The 20,378-nt window shown below is 42.0% G+C and overlaps 1 protein-coding gene across 1 annotated transcript; it reads left to right on the top strand.

Moving 5' to 3' along the window:
• The first annotated feature begins 423 nt into the window (after nucleotides 1-423).
• LOC115387358 (solute carrier family 2, facilitated glucose transporter member 6-like) lies at nucleotides 424-12,844 on the top strand. The gene is made up of 8 exons (XM_030090046.1): nucleotides 424-477; nucleotides 4,474-4,745; nucleotides 6,511-6,607; nucleotides 7,935-8,034; nucleotides 10,359-10,552; nucleotides 10,657-10,832; nucleotides 10,908-11,203; nucleotides 11,936-12,844. Exons 1-8 carry the CDS (start codon nucleotides 424-426, stop codon nucleotides 12,262-12,264), a joined length of 1,518 nt encoding a protein of 505 aa, XP_029945906.1. The 3' UTR covers nucleotides 12,265-12,844.
• The last annotated feature ends 7,534 nt before the right edge of the window (nucleotides 12,845-20,378 follow it).

Raw genomic sequence — 20,378 nt, 5'->3', positions numbered from 1 at the left:
TGTGTGTGTGTTCTGGTGAAAAAGTGGCTATGCTTTTGTATTTTATTATACACTGATTTTTGTCAGAAATGATGTAAAGAACTTTGTGTTGTATTTTCATTATGACTAGTGCTTTAGAAATAAAGTTTGATGCATAAAAGAAATAAGTGAGTTTTTGATTGCACTGTGCATTGCTGTTCAAACAGAAAGTTCACAGGAAAGGAGGGTCCAATTGGAAGTGCAGCAGAGATTTCAGTTTCAGTTTTGAGCAGTTTTAGCAGGCTAACAACTTCTCATCGAGTTTCCTGATTTCTTTTTATTATTTTTTGGGATATTTTAATATTTTCTTCTTTGAGCAGAATAAAAAACATCCCAGGCCTTGAAGGATAAAACAAATAAATAAGACTGCTTTTTTTTTTTTTTTTTTGCCACACTGCTGTGAACATGGATGAAGAGACTCCACTGCTGAACAAAAGACAATCGTCATCCAGCGCAGAGGTTTGTCAGTTTCCAAATTTGGACTTATAATAATGTATTCATTCAGTCTGTGATGGCTGGATTTCAAATGGGAAAAACCAAACGCTGCATGTTTTACTTATTATGTTGTAATGAGGATGTATAAAAAAGAACTATTACAGCAGATTTCTCTTCCAGAGCTCTGTCAGCTTTACTCTCGTCAGGCTGACTTACACCTATCTGTGAACATGTAGCAGCCTGTGAGGTACGGCAGAAAAAATGACTGCTTGGATGATGAAGAATAGATCCCTATGTTCAATGATTAAAACTAAATTCCTATTACCAGTCTGAACATGCAAAGAAATACAACGTGTCAGGGCCTGAAACCATGTGAGAAACTGTTTGTTGTCAAGAAATAAACTATTACGAAGCACAATTGAGTTCAGTGCAAGGCACAGTCATTCACAGGAGTCATAGTTTTTAAAATGACCCTTTTAGAAAATCAAGTATCCAGTACCCTGTGTGGTTTCTTTTTATTGTCATCTCCAAATTTGTCACTGAAATTCCCCTATTTCTGCAGAGAGACTAAGGGCCAATCCCAATTCTACCCCTTACCCCTACCCCTTACCCCTACCCCTATGATATGCGCGTTCACGAGGCTTAAGGGCTATCCCAATTCTCCTTTTTGAATAGGGGTAGGGGTAAGGGGAAGGGCTATTTCACCCCTTTCAGAGAAGTCTGCATCGATGCTCCCTATTCTCTATAGGGGTAGGCGGAGTTTCACATTGGCCAGAAAAAAACAACATGGCGCCCACCACGGAGTCGCACAAATGTAAGATTGCTTTCTGTATACTATTTAAAAAGCTATAAAAAGTGTATTTGCTTCACTGAATTTATAGATAAACTAGCGTGACAGTGTCCCAGCCATGGATTAACGTTTTAGCGCTGCGCAGCACCGTTTCCAATCGTGAATTTGTAACTTATGAAGAGCACTAATCACTGAATTGACGTCATCCTTTATCATGTTTTTAACGTAATATGTTAGACACAGGGACCCCCGATGAAACCCGACTGCTGATTCAGTTTAGAGCCGGGTTCCTCAATTAGCGGACCGCGGTCCACGACCGGACCGCGGCACACCTCGCTGCTGCCCCAGGGCAAATGTATGGAAAAAAAAAAGAAAAAAAATCTTTCTTTAAACGCTCCATGTTCCGTGTGAGCACCGTTCTGCACCGCGCCGCTCTGTGCGTGTCCAGCGCACTCCGTCCGCACTGCTCGCCAGTCCTCGGTATCGCCCCCCCCCCCCCCCCCCCCCCCCCCCCCCCCCCTCTCCCACAGGGCGCTGAAGTCCGGACCCATGCTTGTATATAAAAAGCAAGTGTGGACCTTCAAGATTTGTATTTCAGGACCCCTGGTTTAGAGGTTAAAAAGGAAGAAAAGTTTTTGAAATCAAAATACAGCGCCAAAACACATTGGGAGTAAATTATATTATTCGTCTAAGCTATAATATGTCAGTAATAAAACGTGTTTATATAAATATATCTGTATTACTTTAGGAAATTCATAAAAGAAAATGGCTTGGAAGGGGAAGTTACAGCCCAGCAAGCTTCAAAAAAGTGGGAGAACCTCAAAAAGAAATATAAGGTAAATAATAATACCATTTTTAAAAAAATAAAAGTAATTTCTAATGTAATTTCTATCATTTCTAATATCCATAATTTTTTGTTGTAATAGGAGTGCGGCGGGGCTTAAAGGGCCAAGGGGTATCCCAATTCATAGTGCTGCAAAGATAGCCCTAGCCCTCAGCCCTATTCTAAAAGGGGTAGGAGAGTGATAGGGGTAGGGCTAAGGGCTGAGGGGTAGGGGTAAGGGGTAGAATTGGGATTGGCCCTAAGGGCCAATCCCAATTCTACCCCTTACCCCTACCCCTTACCCCTACCCCTATGATATGCGCGTTCACGAGGCATAAGGGCTATCCCAATTCTCCTTTTTGAATAGGGGTAGGGGAAAGGGGAAGGGCTATTTCACCCCTTTCAGCGAAGTCTGCATCGATGCTCCCTATTCTCTATAGGGGTAGGCGGAGTTTCACATTGGCCAGAAAAAAACAACATGGCGCCCACCACGGAGTCGCACAAATGTAAGATTGCTTTCTGTATACTATTTAAAAAGCTATAAAAAGTGTATTTGCTTCACTGAATTTATAGATAAACTAGCGTGACAGTGTCCCAGTCATGGATTAACGTTTTAGCGCTGCGCAGCACCGTTTCCAATCGTGAATTTGTAACTTATGAAGAGCACTAATCACTGAATTAACGTCATCCTTTATCATGTTTTTAACGTAATATGTTAGACACAGGGACCCCCGATGAAACCCGACTGCTGATTCAGTTTAGAGCCGGGTTCCTCAATTAGCGGACCGCGGTCCACGACCGGACCGCGGCACACCTCGCTGCGGCCCCAGGGCAAATGTATGGGGGAAAAAAAAAAGAAAAAAAAATCTTTCTTTAAACGCTCCATGTTCCGTGTGAGCACCGTTCTGCACCGCGCCGCTCTGCGCGTGGTGTAATCCAGCCTCTCCCACAGGGCGCTGAAGTCCGGACCCATGCTTGTATATAAAAGCAAATGTGGACCTTCAAGATTTGTATTTGAGGACCCCTGGTTTAGAGGTTAAAAAGGAAGAAAAGTTTTTGAAATCAAAATCCAGCGCCAAAACACATTGGGAGTAAATTATATTATTCGTCTAAGCTATAATATGTCAGTAATAAAACGTGTTTATATAAATATATCTGTATTACTTTAGGAAATTCATAAAAGAAAATAGCTTGGAAGGGGAAGTTACAGCCCAGCAAGCTTCAAAAAAGTGGGAGAACCTCAAAAAGAAATATAAGGTAAATAATAATACCATTTTTAAAAAAATAAAAGTAATTTCTAATGTAATTTCTATCATTTCTAATATCCATAATTTTTTGTTGTAATAGGAGTGCAGCGGGGCTTAAAGGGCCAAGGGGTATCCCAATTCATAGTGCTGCAAAGATAGCCCTAGCCCTCAGCCCTATTCTAAAAGGGGTAGGAGAGTGATAGGGGTAGGGCTAAGGGCTAAGGGGTAGGGGTAAGGGGTAGAATTGGGATTGGCCCTAACTGTCAGCAAAAGAGCTGACTCTCAAGTTTGTCATTTGTTGGGATGTCCTTTGCAGAGCAGAAGTTTATGGCAAATACATAACATCTACTGACAGTAAAAAAAAGTATTGAATGGGCAATCTGTGATCTCTCATCTGACACAGCACATCATTCTGTGCAGTTTGGTTAAATTAACTGAGCTGTAAACTGCTGATTACTAAAAGTGGATAGCCCACTTTGGAAATGTGAGCATGAAATGTAATTATAATTTAAAATAAGATTGCACATAACGAAACTGCTGTTTCAATTTATTTTTATTTCATGGAAGACAAGGCTTTATATGGCATCAAAGTTTCTCCCCAAGGTGTTTATGTTGTGAATTTCATTCATAGTTTAAACAGTCTGTAAAAAGCATGAACACTTGACTGGATCTTTGTCATGCAATTTTTTTAACACATCTTACTGAGTCGTACTTTTCAACGATATCATTAATTTACATGTAATTTTGAGTGAATATGACTCACTAAACTTGTTGGCCACATTGCTTTTTGCAGCTGCTTCACTGTGCATGTTGGTGATCACCAGAGTTGCTTTTTTTTCAAGCAGGTGCATTGAGTCAGTTTCAAATATAGTATTTTTTATAATATTATGAGATTTAAAAAATACTATTCGTACATTTAGAGATTGTGTCAATTATGCACATACAAAATAAAAATATATACGTTTTAAGCAACAGACAGGAATGTGAAAGATCCAAACTACGGTTGCTTGCCTGATGAAGGATTGACTCTATAAAGTGACTGTGAACATCACTAATTTCTCTGAGAAATTATCACTGAATCAAAAACCATCCATATGTTTTGGTCACTCTGTAGGTGGATCATGCAGAGTTTAACCTCTGTGCGTCCACTCTGACCTCAGATTAAAAACTCCAGGTTGTTCCTGGCCGTTTTCTCGGCCGTCCTGGGGAACTTCAGCTTCGGTTACTCCCTGGTCTACTCGTCTCCTGTCCTGCCTCGGTTCACTGGTCCTGATGCGGAGCCCCGCCTCCGGATGGACAACGTGCAGGCAGCCTGGTTTGGCTCTCTCTATTCTCTGGGCGCGGCAGCAGGTGGGCTGGGCGCCATGCTGCTCAATGACTGCACTGGAAGGAAACTGAGCATCATGATATCAGCTGTGCCTTCAGTTTTTGGGTGAGTATAAGAACCAGGGAATTCTGTTGTGTCTCATTCATAAATAAGTGTTGACTAAAACTCACTTTAAGTCAATTCAACGTTTTAGTGGTAATGGGAAATAACTATTATTACAGTATGTTAATGGTATATCTGAAATTGATAAATGTAATTTCATCATTACAGTCTTGGAGAATAAGGTGGGTTTTTTTAGGTTTTCTAAAATCTTTTTCATTGAAAAGCATAAAAACATGAAAACATAACATCAAATGATCATATCTGAGCACAGCATAATCAACGTTTCCTTTCATTGAACCACTGCTGCAACAACACATGGCAACTGGTTCTGCTTCACACATTTAGAAACTTCTTAACTTAAGTGGACCAGTTTCTCATCAGAAAACAATCACAGAATTTGAACATCCAACATTGAGATGCTCAAGGGAAGGCCAGGCCCATTTTCTCTTTCAGTGTTGAACAGTCCAAAACATATTGGTAACATTTTTTAGCTTCAAATAGAGAATCTAATCCTCATAATTTGGCTGTACTGCACAGGGATGAAAAAAACAATGTCTCAATGACAATAAAATGAGTTTTTTCTTCTGTTTCTTTTGTTGGACCAATCGCTAACGCTAACCCTTATTCTGCGATTAATCCCAATTTTAAAAAATCAGTTGTTGACAGCCCTCCATTAATTAATCGCGATTAAAGCTGGCAGGACTAATGTTTTCATCGCAGCTCTCTTTCTCCTCAAGAGTTCCCCAACATAGATGAGATGCAGCCCATTTCAAGTTTCAGTGGGATACAAAGACACACCGTCCCCGGCTTACCTCCAGAAAGCACAAACACATAACCAGCTGGACTCCCTCCAGCGCGCCATTGGCACAATCCTCCTCTGGACTTCCGTCTGTCCCAAAAGTCACACACATACAGGCTCGTCAGTCTCACGTCTGCCTGCCGTCTCTGTAGATCCTCGCTCCTCCTGGAGCAGCTGCATTTTAAAACCCAGGCCAATGCTGGGAGAGAGGGAGAGAGCTAATCAATACTGGTCGGCATGTTGAAATAGTCAAAACATTATGTACACGTTCTGCTGTCAGTCGTTTGGTTCTGTCAGAAACTATGGTCCCCAGGACCAGAACAAAAGCCATGACCAATATTGCTTGATGATTGTTGCTGTTGCTGGTGTGTTGTGTCGTTGGCCCTTCTGGGCCACCGTACAGATGTTCGCCTTTACCTCTCTCCAGCAGCTTCCTTGAGGTCTGCTTATAACCTCTCCTCCACAGCTGAGCTCAACCACTCTCCACCACCACAGTGGTAATTAAAAAAAAAAAAAAAACATTGTCAGGATTCAGTCCTTTTCCCTTTCAGTGTTTTGTCGGCCTCTTGTGTCTGACTGTGGACTGAAGACTTCAATAAATGTCTGAAAAGGCCATCTTATCTTCCGTGTGAATCTGCATTTGGTCCACCTCACACGATGATGACAATATGGGCCAGTTTTGACCCTGGCAGTATGTGAAAGCTGAATAAAGTATATTCTTCCTCATACAAGAGATGAATGGAAACTGATGAAACAGACATTTATTTTTACTAGTATTTATACTGACACTTTAATCATCAATAATCATCGCTAATAAGAAACATCATACATGTCAATGTGGACATGTGGATTTTTTTCTCTTTCTTTTTTTGCCCAAAAAAAAGCAATGATCTGATTGCTTTTAAAGTGTGTGTGTGTGTGTGTGTGTGTGTGTGTGTGTGTGTGTGTGTGTGTGTGTGTGTGTGTCAGGTACCTGCTGATGGGAGGAGCAGTGGATTTATGGATGCTCCACGTCGGTCGGTTCCTCACTGGTGTTGCTGGAGGAATGACTGCAGCATCCAATCCTGTAGGTCACCACTGATTCAGTGTCTCAACCCTGTTTACCTGTATGGGATGGGTGACTGTCAGATGCAACTCTTCTTTTTGAAAAACAACTCTGATTTATTTATTTTTCCTGTGGCCTGAGAAAAACATATTGTAAGCTGTAGATCTTGCATCAGGGTAATAATCCAAACCTGAATGAATGACTTGAACTATTTTCTCATATTGTTGCCGTTTCTTGTGATGTTTTTTTTTTTTTTAAGCTGCCAGTAAAACCTTGACAGACCAGTCGTCTTGGAAGTTTTTTCATTTACATTTCCAAAATACAGTCCAGTGAAGGTCTTTGGTAGTTCGTATCCTAGTATCTTTCTCATCTCTTTCCACACATAATCCCAGTATTTTGGAATTTCTGTACAATACCAAAAATGTGTGCAACCCGCATCCTGCTGCCACATCTTCTCCAGGAGAGTTGTTGTACAACTTCACAAAGCGGATTACAAAACCTCCTTCTGCGCCTTCGGGTACTCAGAAAATGTGCATGTTGTTTCTTCATGATCCCCCCCTCCCCCCGCCCCCAGTTCAGTTAAATTTTCTTTTAGATGTCTTTGTGCTTTTAGTGCTGTCAGTAGGCCTTCTTTAGCTCCAATGTTCCACTCCTCTAGTTCTTCACCGCCTGTTTGCTCTGTTTACATTTCCCGTTGCTCCTTACTGTTGGCTGACAATTTGTTTTTCATTTCCTCTTTGAAAGAGTTGAATTATTGTCTGAAGTCGGCTTTGAATTCCTCCTAAAAGCTTCTTTTTCATCTCTTGTTTGAGCTCTTGTATCTCCTTTGTTAGTCTCTCATGTAGTGACATTTGCTAGCTTAAAGCATTTCTCCGTCAGCCGAGTTCTCTTCCATTACGAGTTTCTGTGTCTATCATTTGCGTTGTTTGTTGCCCTCACTCATCACTCAGTTTGACTTGATTTGAATTCAGTTTCTTCCTGTTTGTGAGGTTAAAGCTGCTATCTCCTTCTTCACTCACTGGGAGTAAATAAAACTCTGAAGTTTTAAGATATCAAATGGTTGATCTGGCAAAAAAAAATTATTGAAAAACAGAACAATTTTCCTAACTCTGACATTAGGGTTGTATATAAAGTGAGTTGAGTTTGGCCGTCTCTGTCAAATCTGAATCTGAAGAGCACGTTTTCTGCCCTCTCTTGAAAATACAATTTATCTGATATGTTTTTTTTTACTGGATCCTGCCTCATTTGTGATTTTTGAGTCAACTATTTTTTAAGTATTTAAAGATAATAAACATTTCATACATGTGTTCTCACAACTATACGTATGTCTTCTGTGTTCATTATGCAGGTCTACATCGCTGAGATTTCCCATGAAGGGGTGAGAGGAGCTTTTGGTTCCTTCCCACAGATCACGACTGTGATTGGTTCTCTGGCACTTTACGCTCTTGGTAGGAACTCACTAACACTGATTCATGAATCCCTGAACTAAAAGATATGACTACTTTGCACACATTTAATTGTGAGATATAACCCACTTCTGGGTATGTGCACGTCACTTTCTAGGTTCTTAGGAGCCAAGAAAAAAAGCAATAACCACTGGAGTAAATTAAATCATTAGAATTTAATAATGATCATGAATGAATTGATAGCATTTATTAACCCTTCTGGAGTTGGGCTACATGAGACAGATTAAAAAGCTGAATAGAATAGAATAGATATCAATATATTATTATATTTTATATATTATATTAACCTTCTTTTATCAATATATAGCCCCACAGCTCAGCTGCCATGTGTTGGAGTTCACCCAAGTGAACGAGAGGATCACATCCCTGCACCTTCAAGTCGAGGACAGGTGTCTCTGTGTTGTTTCAGCTTACGGGCCGAACAGCAGGGCAGACTACCTGGTCCTCTTGGGGTGCTCACACTGCTCTGACTGCGGACTCCATTGTTCTAATAGGGGACTTCAACACTCAAGTGGGCAGCAAGTGAAACCTGGGGGGAGGAGATTGTGATGCACGGCATCCCCGATCTCAACCCGAGCAGTGTTCTGTTAGTGGACTTCTGTGCTCGTCACAGGTTGAGCCATAACAACACCATGTTCGAGCACAGAGGTGCTTCCTCTGAGGTGTTCCTCAGGTCTGGGAAAAACTGTCTCTCGTTTCAGGCTCCATGGCTCCCTCTCCTCGTGTTGATTGCTGTTCCCCACCCTGATGCTGGTCGCCTGTGCCTAGTTGTGCTCTGGGCTTTTAAGGGCCCGTCTATCTGTCTTTTTTTCAGTTCCTCTTGTCTTAGCCTGTCTCCTGTGTGTCAGGAGTTTTGTGTCCTCTGTGCTCCCTGGGTAAGGAGTTGTTTTTATGTGAGAGCTGCAGCAGGAAGTCCAGGCTCTTCTTTTGTGCGCAGCCTTCTGCGCTCCTGAGTGGGAGTTCAGTGCACGGGGTGAGCTGCATCCGTGTCTTGTGTGCATCCTTTATACTAATATGTGTGGGAGCTTCCCTATCTTGAGTCTGTTTTGGACTCCCCCTTAGTGTTTTTTGGACTTTCTCTGGTTTTGGACCTGTTGCCTTTGTTTATGGACAATGAATATCTGTGTTGTTCTGAACTCCAGAACTGCTTGGCTTTTTGGTGATCCTCCCTACACCTTCCTCTCTCAACTTTGACAATTCCAGGGTACTGGAAGGAGAGAGGAGGATTTGACTGATAGTCGAACCTCGAATCAAGGAGGAACAATGCCGTTTTTGTCCAGGGTGTGAAACACTGGACCTGCTATATATTCTCCATAGAGTCCTCCATGGTTTGTGCACTTTGCCCAATCAGTCCACGTGTGTACTGTTTATTTGGAGAAGGCATTTGACCATGTCCCTCCTGGTACCTTGGGGTGGGGTACTTCATGGTATGGAGTCAGGGACAGCTTGTTAAAGGCCATCCAGTCTCTATATGAACAAATAAGGAGTCTGCTTCGCTTTGCTGGCAGCAAGTCGGACCTGTTCCTGTTGCATGTTGGACTCCTGCAGGGCTGCCCTTTTATCACCTGTTCTGTTCATAATGTACAGAATTTCTAGGTGCAGCCAGGGGCCAGAGGGGGTACAGTTCAGGAACCACAGGATTTCATCTCTGCTTTTTGCAAACGATGTTTTCCTGTTGGCTTCATCGAGCCTGGACCTACAACATGCATTGGGGTGGTTTGCAGCCGAGTGTGAAGCAATGGGGATGGGGATCAGAACGTCTAACTCCAAGGCCATGGTCCTCAAGCGGAAGAAGGTGGTGTGCCCTCTTCAGGAGGTGGCACGGGTATCTGTGTAGGATGCCCCTTGGACACCTCCCTGGGAAGGTGTTCCTGGCATGTCCTGATTGGATGAGGCCTCCCGGATGATCTAGGTCACGCTGGAGAGACAACTTCTCTCAGCTTGCGTGGGAACGTATCAGAATCCTCCTGGAAAAGCGGGAGGAAGTGTCTGGTGAACAGGGAAGTCTGGGCATCCCTGCCTTATGTAGGGAGATGTGTTTTTGTAATTTGAGTTGATTAAACTTTTCCAAACATAAATTATGACTTAAAAGAGGAACATATATGCATATATTTATACCGTCTTGCTAATTTGGGATCCAGTTTGCAGGTACTGCAATAAATGTCCTTCAAAGGTTTGAGAAACCATAGGTGTACTCTGTCCTGTGCTTTCACTGCAGTTCCACCGTCATTAAAAAAATATGTGATATCCGTTCACTGTCTGAATTTTTTTCTGCTCTCTTGCTCCACATTTTTCATCTTTCACAGCTTTGGTGGTACCGTGGCGGTGGCTGGCAGTGGCCGGTGGAATTATCCCTCTTCTGATGGTTGTGCTGTTGTTGTTCATGCCCTGCTCCCCCAGAAGGCTCCTCTCTCTGGGCCAGCAGAAGCAGGCTGAGCAGGCCCTCCGCTGGCTCAGGGGAAGTAGCTTCGACATACACAGCGAACTCAATGCAATACAGGTACAAGACAAGCAGCTTATTCAGACATTTTTCTGCAGTAACTAATAATTCAGAGGTCACTGGTGTAACTCACTTCATGTCCACACTGTTGTTTCCAATTGCAGCACAGCATCGACACACAGACGAGAATCACCTGGTCCCAGCTGCTTACACCTGTGTACTACAAGCCAATCCTCATGTGTGTGACGATGCGATTTGTGCAGCAAATGACAGGAATAACGCCTATCCTAAGTTACCTGGAGTCTATCTTTGCTGAGAATCAAGGCCCTTCTCAGCCGAGGTGCAGCATTTTATCTGAAATCTGTGAGATCTGCTTACATGAAATCCAGACCCATTAATGTTCTTTCTCTCTCAGCGCTGATGCTGCCATTGTTGGTGGAGTCCGCCTCCTGTCTGTGACTCTGGCTGCCTGTTTGATGGACAAAGCAGGACGCAAAGTCCTGCTGTACATATCCAGCATGCTGATGTTCCTGTCCACTCTGACTATGACCCTGGTGTTTCACAACCCAGCTTGTCCGCCAGGCCCCACCCCTCCAAACACCACTACTTTGGACTCCGGCCTTCAAAGTGACATTGGAAACACTTTAGTTGGCAGCCATCAAGCAGCAGCAGGCCTCATTCCTCTCATCAGCACTATGGTTTTCATATTTGGTGAGTTTTAAAATCATCTAATTGAAAAACTATGTCTTTGCCCATGTTTCTAGCTGTAGCGGTGATGTGGCTTTATAACGAAACATTAGCTGATCAGTATACAGCTTTGTTCACAAATTAACATGAAACGGAGTATTATCAGAATTGTCTTCAGATTCACTGGTTTTGATCAGTTCAAGTTGGGATTCAAAGCTTTTCTATGTGGCTTCGGTGAAATATAAATGGGCTTTACTTACACTGTTCATTTTAGTGCTTGAACAGTCTAAACACACTTTTACATGATACCTCACAAACACCTTTTCGCGGACACTGAGAAACAGTTAAAATCCAACAGTCATTTTTAGAAAGACTCTTTTTTTCAGTAACTAGCAAGTAACTCCACCACTTTTCAAGACTTTTAATAACTCAGCTTGCCAAAAAACCAGATCTTAGGAATATTGTTCATTAGAATGCATATCCTCTCAGTCACACTACCATGTTTAATAAAAGAATTTCTATCACACCTTTGGTAAAGGACAAAATTGAAATAGCAGTGTAGTCACATTGTGCTAATTAGACTGACGGATATTGCTCAATTCAATTGTTCACAATAGAAGTGAGCGTAAAACACAAAATACAACCTCCCTGTCTCGCTGTGACTGCGCCCTCACAAAACATCCTGTAACATTTTGTACTTGTATCATGACATCATCCAGTTTCATTTGGGTGTTTCACCCTGTTGTTGTCTCCTAGGATACGCCACCGGATGGGGCCCAATCACGGGGTTGCTAATGTCAGAGGTGTTGCCACTGGCTGCCAGGGGTGTGGCTTCAGGTGTGTGTGTCACCGTCAGCTGGCTGACGGCCTTCATGATCACATACGTCTTCAAGCACTTTATGCACGGGTACCTGTACGTGCTCTACCTGTGCTTCACCGTGGTGTGCGTCCTCTGCCTGCTGTTCAACGCCATGTGCATCCCAGAGACTCGCGGCCGCTCACTGGAGGAGATCGAGGACTTTTATAGGAGGGGACAGTTCACCATCCATCAGTATGATCAGAGTCCACCTGAAGCCAAGCAGTGATGAAACAAAAAAACTAAATAACATGAAACAGGTTCCTTTGGACCTTCACTCCCATTCAGATCCAACCAAATACTTGTCAGATGACTGACAGTGTTCCCTGTATAGTTCACATACACTCCCATTGTTATAGAATGAGTCTTCAGCTGGACTGAATAAGATCGGAGTTAATTAATGCTGCCCAGCATTTTTTTAAATGTCTCCCTGCTACAACACACTGGCTTAAAATGTCTGTGCCGTTAACAAGCTATTAGTGATTCATTCATACAAATGAAAAGTGGAGACAGGAAGACATCTAAAGCATGAAGGGCACGGCTGGGATCGAGATTGAGTAACTGTATATTTTCCTTTTAGTCAGACAGGTTTTTTTTTTTGTTTTTTTGTCACACAACATTAGAAAAAAATCCAGAAAGTTTTGTGTTTGCAGCACAGTGTGGGTCAGTGTGACCAGCCAATGTTTACAGAGATTTCGAACAAAGGGAAAACATGTGACAGTCACGGTTGATGCACACAGGTAAAACTAGTGCAACAATGACTGAAACGGAACAAACAGGGCTTTAAAGCGGCCAAGTATAGGGGACCATTGTGACGCCTGTACAGAGCCGTGTGAGTCTGAAAATAAATCATTTGTTTCCAACTTGACATGCTTCCTGTCGTATGTTCGCCTTCTGAACACATCCAAACATGCCGTCCATTTGCTGTGTTCATGGTTTTATCGTGAATTTACGGTATTTTTTGTGTCGAAGACTCCAAGGAACCTTTACAATGTCAATGAACTGATAATGATTCTCACAGAAGCTTTAGATTTAATCTTCACACGTTTTGTCTTTTTCATGACATTTCAGAGCTACTTATACCAACATGTTAGCTGACTGGAAAACTTTGAAAACAAGATGACTGTGCTGTATTCTAAGAGGTGCAGTACCGCGATAAGCATTTAATCCCACCATAAAAGGTCTGCCAATGAGGGCATTTTCCAGGTTAGTGAGGTTGTTTTTCTTCCCCTACAAAAATAGTGAGCGCCGTATACTGTATCCGCTGTATGCCGAAGTACTTAGAATGACAACGAAGAGTAAATATAGAAAAATATTACAAAAAAAAACAAAAAAGATAGTTAATCATGTGAACGAGCAGGTTGCGGGAAAGAAAACTGGTTCCTCATCTTCTCTATGCGTGAAAAAGAGGACAGGAAGTAATGCCAGCAGACTCGACGTGGCTCAGCCAGTCAGGTCACATGCAGCTGTGAGCTGTTGGGCCGCGTTTTGAGCTGCGTGTCGGTGTAGTGGTTCGCACTGTCGCCTCATAGCAGGAGTCCCCAGTTATGTGGAATTTGCATGATTTCCCTGTGCATGCATAGATTTTCTCCTGGTGCTTTGGTTTTCTTCCCACAATCCAAAAACTTCTCTTGAGGCAAAGCGAAAACTCCATTTCCTGAAATAATGAATATATGTATGACTAGATACATCCACTACATATCGGGCAGCTGGACATTATTTCTGAGAATTGTTGAAATTTTGGGACATCAATCAAAAATAGTGTTGCCTGTAAACAATTACACAATGATTAATTAAAATAGACAATTATTGTCTTTGGAATAAGATTGCACTGCAATGATGTCATTGTGAAAAGGACGCGACGTTCACTGTGTCACTGGTTGTTAACGGCACACGACTGAAAACAGACTTCGCTACAGTTTCACATTTCTTTTTGCTGATATTCAAACGCAGATGATGTCGGATTCCAGTTTAAATAAAAATGCTTCACATGTTTCCAACAGCTCAGCAAACTGTGAATGAGCTTGATCGACACACACATTCCTGAAATAATTACACCCAGTAATACCTGACGGGGATGGTCTGGAGACACACGCTGTAAAAATGTCCATGTCAGACATCAGACATGACGCTCAGCATCTCTTATCTGTGAGATGTGTTGTCAGTCATGTTGGATGCAGGGGGGTGTGGCTAGAACACTGAATTTTTTTAAAAATTCGTCACAGAAAAGAAATATGTTGAAACTTCATTCATAAATTGTAAACATGTTCAATGTGGTTTGTTACACTCTTCACACTTCATTAATAACATTTGTATCTCCATCATAACTTGTGAAGACGCTTTACCTTTAATGCCTGCATTGGGTCCTGTGGCATAATGCTGATTAAGTGGAGTTTTGTTTGGAGTGAAAGCAGCAGCGTTTCAGGTTTAGAGCTTTCAGACATGCTGTGCTGCTTTGTTTCTTTAATGTGGCTGGCACTGCCGTCTGGCAACATGCAAGCCAGGACTTTAGTGCAAAGTTCTCATGTTCTCTCTGTTTCTGCATTGGCGTTGTAGAAATGCTGCTATTTTTTGAATCGTCTAAAATATGCATGTTAGAAAGCTAGGGTCTGTTTTTTTGCAGATGGAGGCCCTGAGGTCAACCCAGAACCCACTGAACAGATTATAAATCTCGTTTGGTCTGTGAGCCACTTGGAGGTCTGGCTCCCTTTCTTTTTTTTTTTTGCTCCCCACACTGCCACTGCAACCCAATGTGGACAAAACCTGAAAGGAGACGGATGGATGAGTTTGCATGGTCTCCAGTGCATCTGGGGTTTTCTCTGGGTCGTCCAGCTTCCTCTCATAGTCCAGAAACACCTGTTTGAAGTTAATTAGTGAATATGTCTCATCTGTGTTCGTCCTGTGGTGGATTGTGCAGTTACCCCCACTGTCCTATTCGCTCTTTTTCTTAAAACATTTGAAGATACAGTTAAACAGAAAAATACTGTCAACTCAGTCTGTTTTTTCAGTGAAATTTTAGATGGTACCACAACTGCCCTCTTTAATGCAGAATGCAATTTCACTAATTCTCTTGACAACACCAACATACGACTTCATGTCAGCTTCTCTTCAGAAGGCAACCAATGCACACCAAGAACTCCATCCCTGTCCAACAACAGCAACAGCTAAACAAGCTGACACTGGGCGTCAGGGTCAGTCCTAAAAAAGGCCATTAAATCCATCACAGAGTTTACACAAGTGCCTGAACACACGCTTTCAAATCAACAAGTTTTTCTATCTTTATTAGCCTGACAAACATTTTGAACTACCTTGCCACAGGGAGAACTTGAAAACTCCCCGCAGGGAGACCTCATGTGAACTTTGTGGGGACAATTGTTAACCACTCCATTCCTACCACTCCTAATTCTGACCCTAGAAACAGAAAACACGTCTATAAGAATTTGTAAAATGCTGTTTCTCAACTATCTTCAGCGTTTGGAAGAGCTGCAGCTCATTGTGGCTCATTAGCAGAGAGCAGCATTAGAACTGAGCAAAGGAACCCATCAGCCCGACCGGGGCTTTGCCTCTCTTGTGTCTGACCCTCTCATAATGAAACGTCCTGCTCCCTCCTCTCACATCTGTGACGATCAAACATCAGACTAAATGGTGAAAGCTACACGTCGATCTTGTCGATTTTCAAATGTTTTGATTTCTTCGTGGCTATTTATGAACGTGTTCTTTTTTCATGTGGTTTATTGTTTCGACCTAGTTTCTGCCTCATTGCTTGGTAAAAAAATATAAATAAAAAGTCTTGGAATCAACGCGTTTTAACCTAGAAATTTTGTTTTTCAGCCTTAATCAGTGTTTAAATCGTTTATGTAACTCAATCGGTGATAGTCAAAGTGGAGCAGCACCTTTTCTGAAATGTTAAGAATGTCATAGTTTACACACACACACACACACACACACACACACACACACACACACACACACACACACACACCTCAGCCTATTTCAAGAATGCTGAACTCTTAAAGGATGGGTCTACCGACTGGAATGTCGTTCATCTGGCCTATCGAAACACACACACACACACACACAGATACACTAACACATACATGGAAACACACACACACACACACACAGACGACCTCACCCACTTGTCATCGTCCTCGTCATACAGAGACAACACCCCACTATTTTCACACACACCTGTACTCCAGATGGGTGTTTCAGGTGAGAATGAATGGAAAGATGAGCAAGATGCTCAACATTAACACCACGTTCAGATGTTACCAGACTGAGTTTATTTTGTAATTTCACAAAAAAAACAACATTAAATTAATAGAAAGCATCCTTTATCTACTTTCTTATGTCATTAACTATTTAAACGTTTCATCTTATATTACCTCCAAAGTCCTGAATGGAAATTTGTAGCACAGTGGTGTGAAAAGATTAAAAGCTCTGCGCCGTCTCCTCATCATGGTTTTAATAAAAGAGTTCTTGTCTGGTTTTAAGTGGAAACTTTCTTGAAAATATGATCCGTCTCCTTTACGTACATGTGCAGTATGTATGCTTGGTGCTAAAAGCTCCTGGAGTACTCCGTGACCAACGGCAGAAAAATGTGGTTCGACTGGCCGACTCCCAATCCACTGAAAGAAAATACTAATCTACCGACACATCTTTAGAGCCGAGATCCAGTGACGTTGATGTGACAGAAATGACAACCAGGCAGCGAAAATCACAAATGTCATTTTAAAAAAGGGGACCTCCAGCAAATTTGGATAAAATGACACGATGTGTCATGGCTTAATGCTGACAAACTGTTCCAGCCTCATTCCGTCAGTGTTTCTGAAGTGGTGTGGAAATGAGCTGCTGGCACAAGACCTGTTAGAAAATGTCTCCAGAGTTTGCATGTTCTCCCGCTGTGTAAGTGGTTTTTCTGGTTTTCTTTCACAGTCCATAAAGTCTCATTTGTGTTATTATTCTTTACCCTAAAACCTCTGTCTCTCTGTGTTTCCTCCATCTTTAATTCATTCTAATCTGCTTCAGCATTCACATCTGGATATGGTGCTCCAGAAATGGTCTTCTACAGACTAAATTATACTTTGCATCATGTCTTCTTTGGAAGAGATCCCCATATCGCTCTCGGGTCAGTTTTCAATTCAGAAACGAAGAAAATATAGAAACCACTCCGTCTTGCATACATTTAATAATGAAAGAAGAACGCAGTGGTTGTTGGTAAATCCTGAATTGAACAAATCATAAAGCCATCCCTAAATGTCTCTATGCTGGCAGGATTTGCTCACTAACAGTGTTTCAGCTCTTCCTTCATTGGATTCTGCTGAACATACTCTGAATTCTTGTAATTTTGCGAGTAAGGATATGTAAACAATACTATTCGTTGTTGTAGACTGCCCCTCAGGCCACATTTCAGTGAAAAACTTTACTTCGAGGCCCAAAGCGCTGTTTCAGCCTGAAGACTCAGGTCAGCAGCACCAATCCCCTAAACCGAACAGGTTCCTTCTTTTTTTTTTTCTTTTCACAAAGTGATACACTCACACAGATTCACTCCCTCTGTAATTTTGGAGAAACAAAGGAGAAATTAAACAGGAGCTCTGTAAAGCCTGGAGGAGTGACTCATTCAGACTGCATGCTGGTGTCTTTGTTGTGGAGGGCGGGGCCGTGGGCGGGCGGGGAGAGGCCTGCACAGGTACAGGTGAGACAGGTGCATCTGTCAGATACAGTCTGTCTGGACTCTACATCAGCAGCAGCTTCCACTCATCTCCGCGTACTGACTGCAACGCCTCGCCAAGGTAGACCGCAAATCACCGCCGCTGACACGGCCCGATTTTCTATGATTGATTCAGATTGTACCAAAAAAGCTTTGAAACCATGTTCTTTTTAAATGAGTTTGTTTATTGTCTTTTAATTGTGTTCACTGTGTGTTGATCCTCCTCTTTCTTGTGCGTCGGGGCCTCTTGTGACTCTGGAGGGTTCAGACTCACCCTGCAGCCGAATTACTACTAACTGCAAGCGAACAATCTGTTTTACCTCAACTTAATGGTTTGAAAAAAGCAAACAGCTTTGATTTGAAATAAAACTTAAGAATATTTTTAGGTAATCTGATGTTTTGAGAAGGTGTGGTGATAAACTTTATCTTTCTGAGTAACAGTAGGAGTTTTAACAATGGCAGGTAATAAGATTATCAAATTACAATAAGTATTTTTTCCAGTTATTGGATGTTTCCAGATTCAAAATTACAATGTGCAGATGTAAGGTGAATGTAACCAGTTACATTATAATTCCTTCTGACACATAAACCACACATAAACTAAGATCTAGCTGTCACTTTCTTTTCACATTTTTTTTAATGAGTTTCACGAAGAGAAGAAAATAGCAAAACTTGTAATTTCAACAAGTTTAGCAAAGCATTTAATTGATCGACAAATCTAGTTGGACAACATGTGAAAATGGGGAGTGATATAAGGATGGATTCAAAAAATTAACACCAATAAACACTGGGAAATTAAATTAAAGTTATAAAAGTAATTTGAGGAATTACAATTGTTATTTTGCAGCTGGTGGATATTCCATCTCAATGACTTGAAAATGAAGTTTTTTTGGGGAGAAAATGTTGACAAATATTAACATTTTCAGATGTACCCAAATTATTCAGTTTTAATGACCCTCCTGCGTCTGCTGGGATTTTCACTGATCGAACTAAACTGGAAATCGGTCTCAAGATGAATGGTCTGAGGTGTAATTTCTTGTTTGAAATGGTGCTTCTTTCATCAGTGATCATTCAAATGCATCATGGAAGCTGTTAAAAAACATTCCTCCCTCCACTCTTCTCTCTCTCTTTCTCTCTCTCAACATACACACACACACACACACACACACACACACACACACACACACACACACACCACACACACACACCACAACACACACCATGCAGCGAGACAGAGTCAGGTTTGACCAGCCCAGAGGCCACACCTCTGACTGCCGACTGTGTCAGGGTGTTAACTTGTCCTCATGTGAAATCATCCAGTTTCACTGATCTCATGTTAACGCTGCTTTTAATAATTGTGGAATAAAAACAATTTCCACAACTACTACCAGCAGTTAATCACTTCAAAACCTTGTTGCCAAACCCAGTTTCCCTTTCATGCTGTGGATAATTCTCTTGAGTTTTTCTCTTCTTGTCCCTCTCTGTTATTCAAGTCCAAAGAGGTGAAGGAAACTCCTCAGGAGTCATCCAAGACACATTTAGCGTATTGTGTGAACCTTCCTGCATTATGGTTCGAGAATATCTGATCAAAGGTGCAGGTGGATTTCCTCAAAGCCGCACCCAGCCTCAGTCTCTGTCTCCATCGCCACACGTCACATCTGATTATGGCCTGAATGCAGCCTGACCACTGCCGTTCTGTGGACAGTTCACTACTTTTCACTGAATTAGACCACAAACATGTTAAGTAACCAGATAAATCAAGGTTCAAAAGCTTCTGGGAACATATTTATGCAACCAATTATTTCCTTGATGAACCTGAAACCAACACACCCATTTTTTTTTTCCCCAATCAGTGTCCTTCAGGTTGTTATGAGTGGAGGTGGAACAAAGCCAACTAGTTCTGCAAGATCAATGCAGACCTTAACCTTAACAAGCTGAAGGAATTGTGAAATACAGAGACAGAAAAAAAAAGATAATACGTAACATTAATTTCTCAAAGCAAACTGAATCACATCAACTGAATCGTATGTCTTGGGAGAAGTTCTTCTTTTTTTTTTTTTTTTTTAAGTGGCTTCATCATATGACCAAATCCAGCTGACCTGATTCGAGATGCCTCCTATCTGGAAAAATGAAAACATGCACAGAGAGATCTTACAGTCAAAGATTTGTATCTACACTCAGGTTCTTCTGGTCTCTCCTTCATTCAGTCCTGTCAGAATGGGTCTGTGATCCATGGGCGTGCAGTGTGTCAGGTCAGGACCAGCAGCAGGCACTCGGGGCCGTCACACCCCGACTCTGTGACTCAGAGAGAAGCACGCCGCTCGGCGGCATTCCTGCACCACCATATGGGTGGATACAGGCTCGCTGTGCGTCCGTCTTTGACACAGTGACAAAGCAGTCTGTCATCTTCTGCAGGTGCGAAACTGCAGCAACAAATCATGAACAGCGGCTTCAGCTCCGAGCCGGAAAATGAATGACACGGATCAAGTTCACCGGGCTCATGCACTGAGTGTGTTCGTGATGTAGAGAAACTCAAAAGCAGGAGGGGCTGTCTTCACTTTTAATGCAAAAACAAGCATTCGTACGGTAATTTGTTACATTTTAGGATTTGCTTTGGATTAGTCGAAACT

Source organism: Salarias fasciatus, chromosome 4 (genome assembly GCF_902148845.1).
Source record: "Salarias fasciatus chromosome 4, fSalaFa1.1, whole genome shotgun sequence".
Lineage (NCBI taxonomy): Eukaryota > Metazoa > Chordata > Actinopteri > Blenniiformes > Blenniidae > Salarias > Salarias fasciatus.
This window is presented reverse-complemented; position numbering and strand designations above follow the sequence as displayed.

Bases quoted from the DNA above. Each gene is read 5' to 3' on its own strand.
- LOC115387358 (XM_030090046.1), top strand. From the start codon at position 424: ATGGATGAAGAGACTCCACTGCTGAACAAAAGACAATCGTCATCCAGC. The intron at 10,553-10,656 runs GTACAAGACAAG...TTCCAATTGCAG, and splicing joins GCGAACTCAATGCAATACAG to CACAGCATCGACACACAGAC. The intron at 11,204-11,935 runs GTGAGTTTTAAA...GTTGTCTCCTAG, and splicing joins CACTATGGTTTTCATATTTG to GATACGCCACCGGATGGGGC.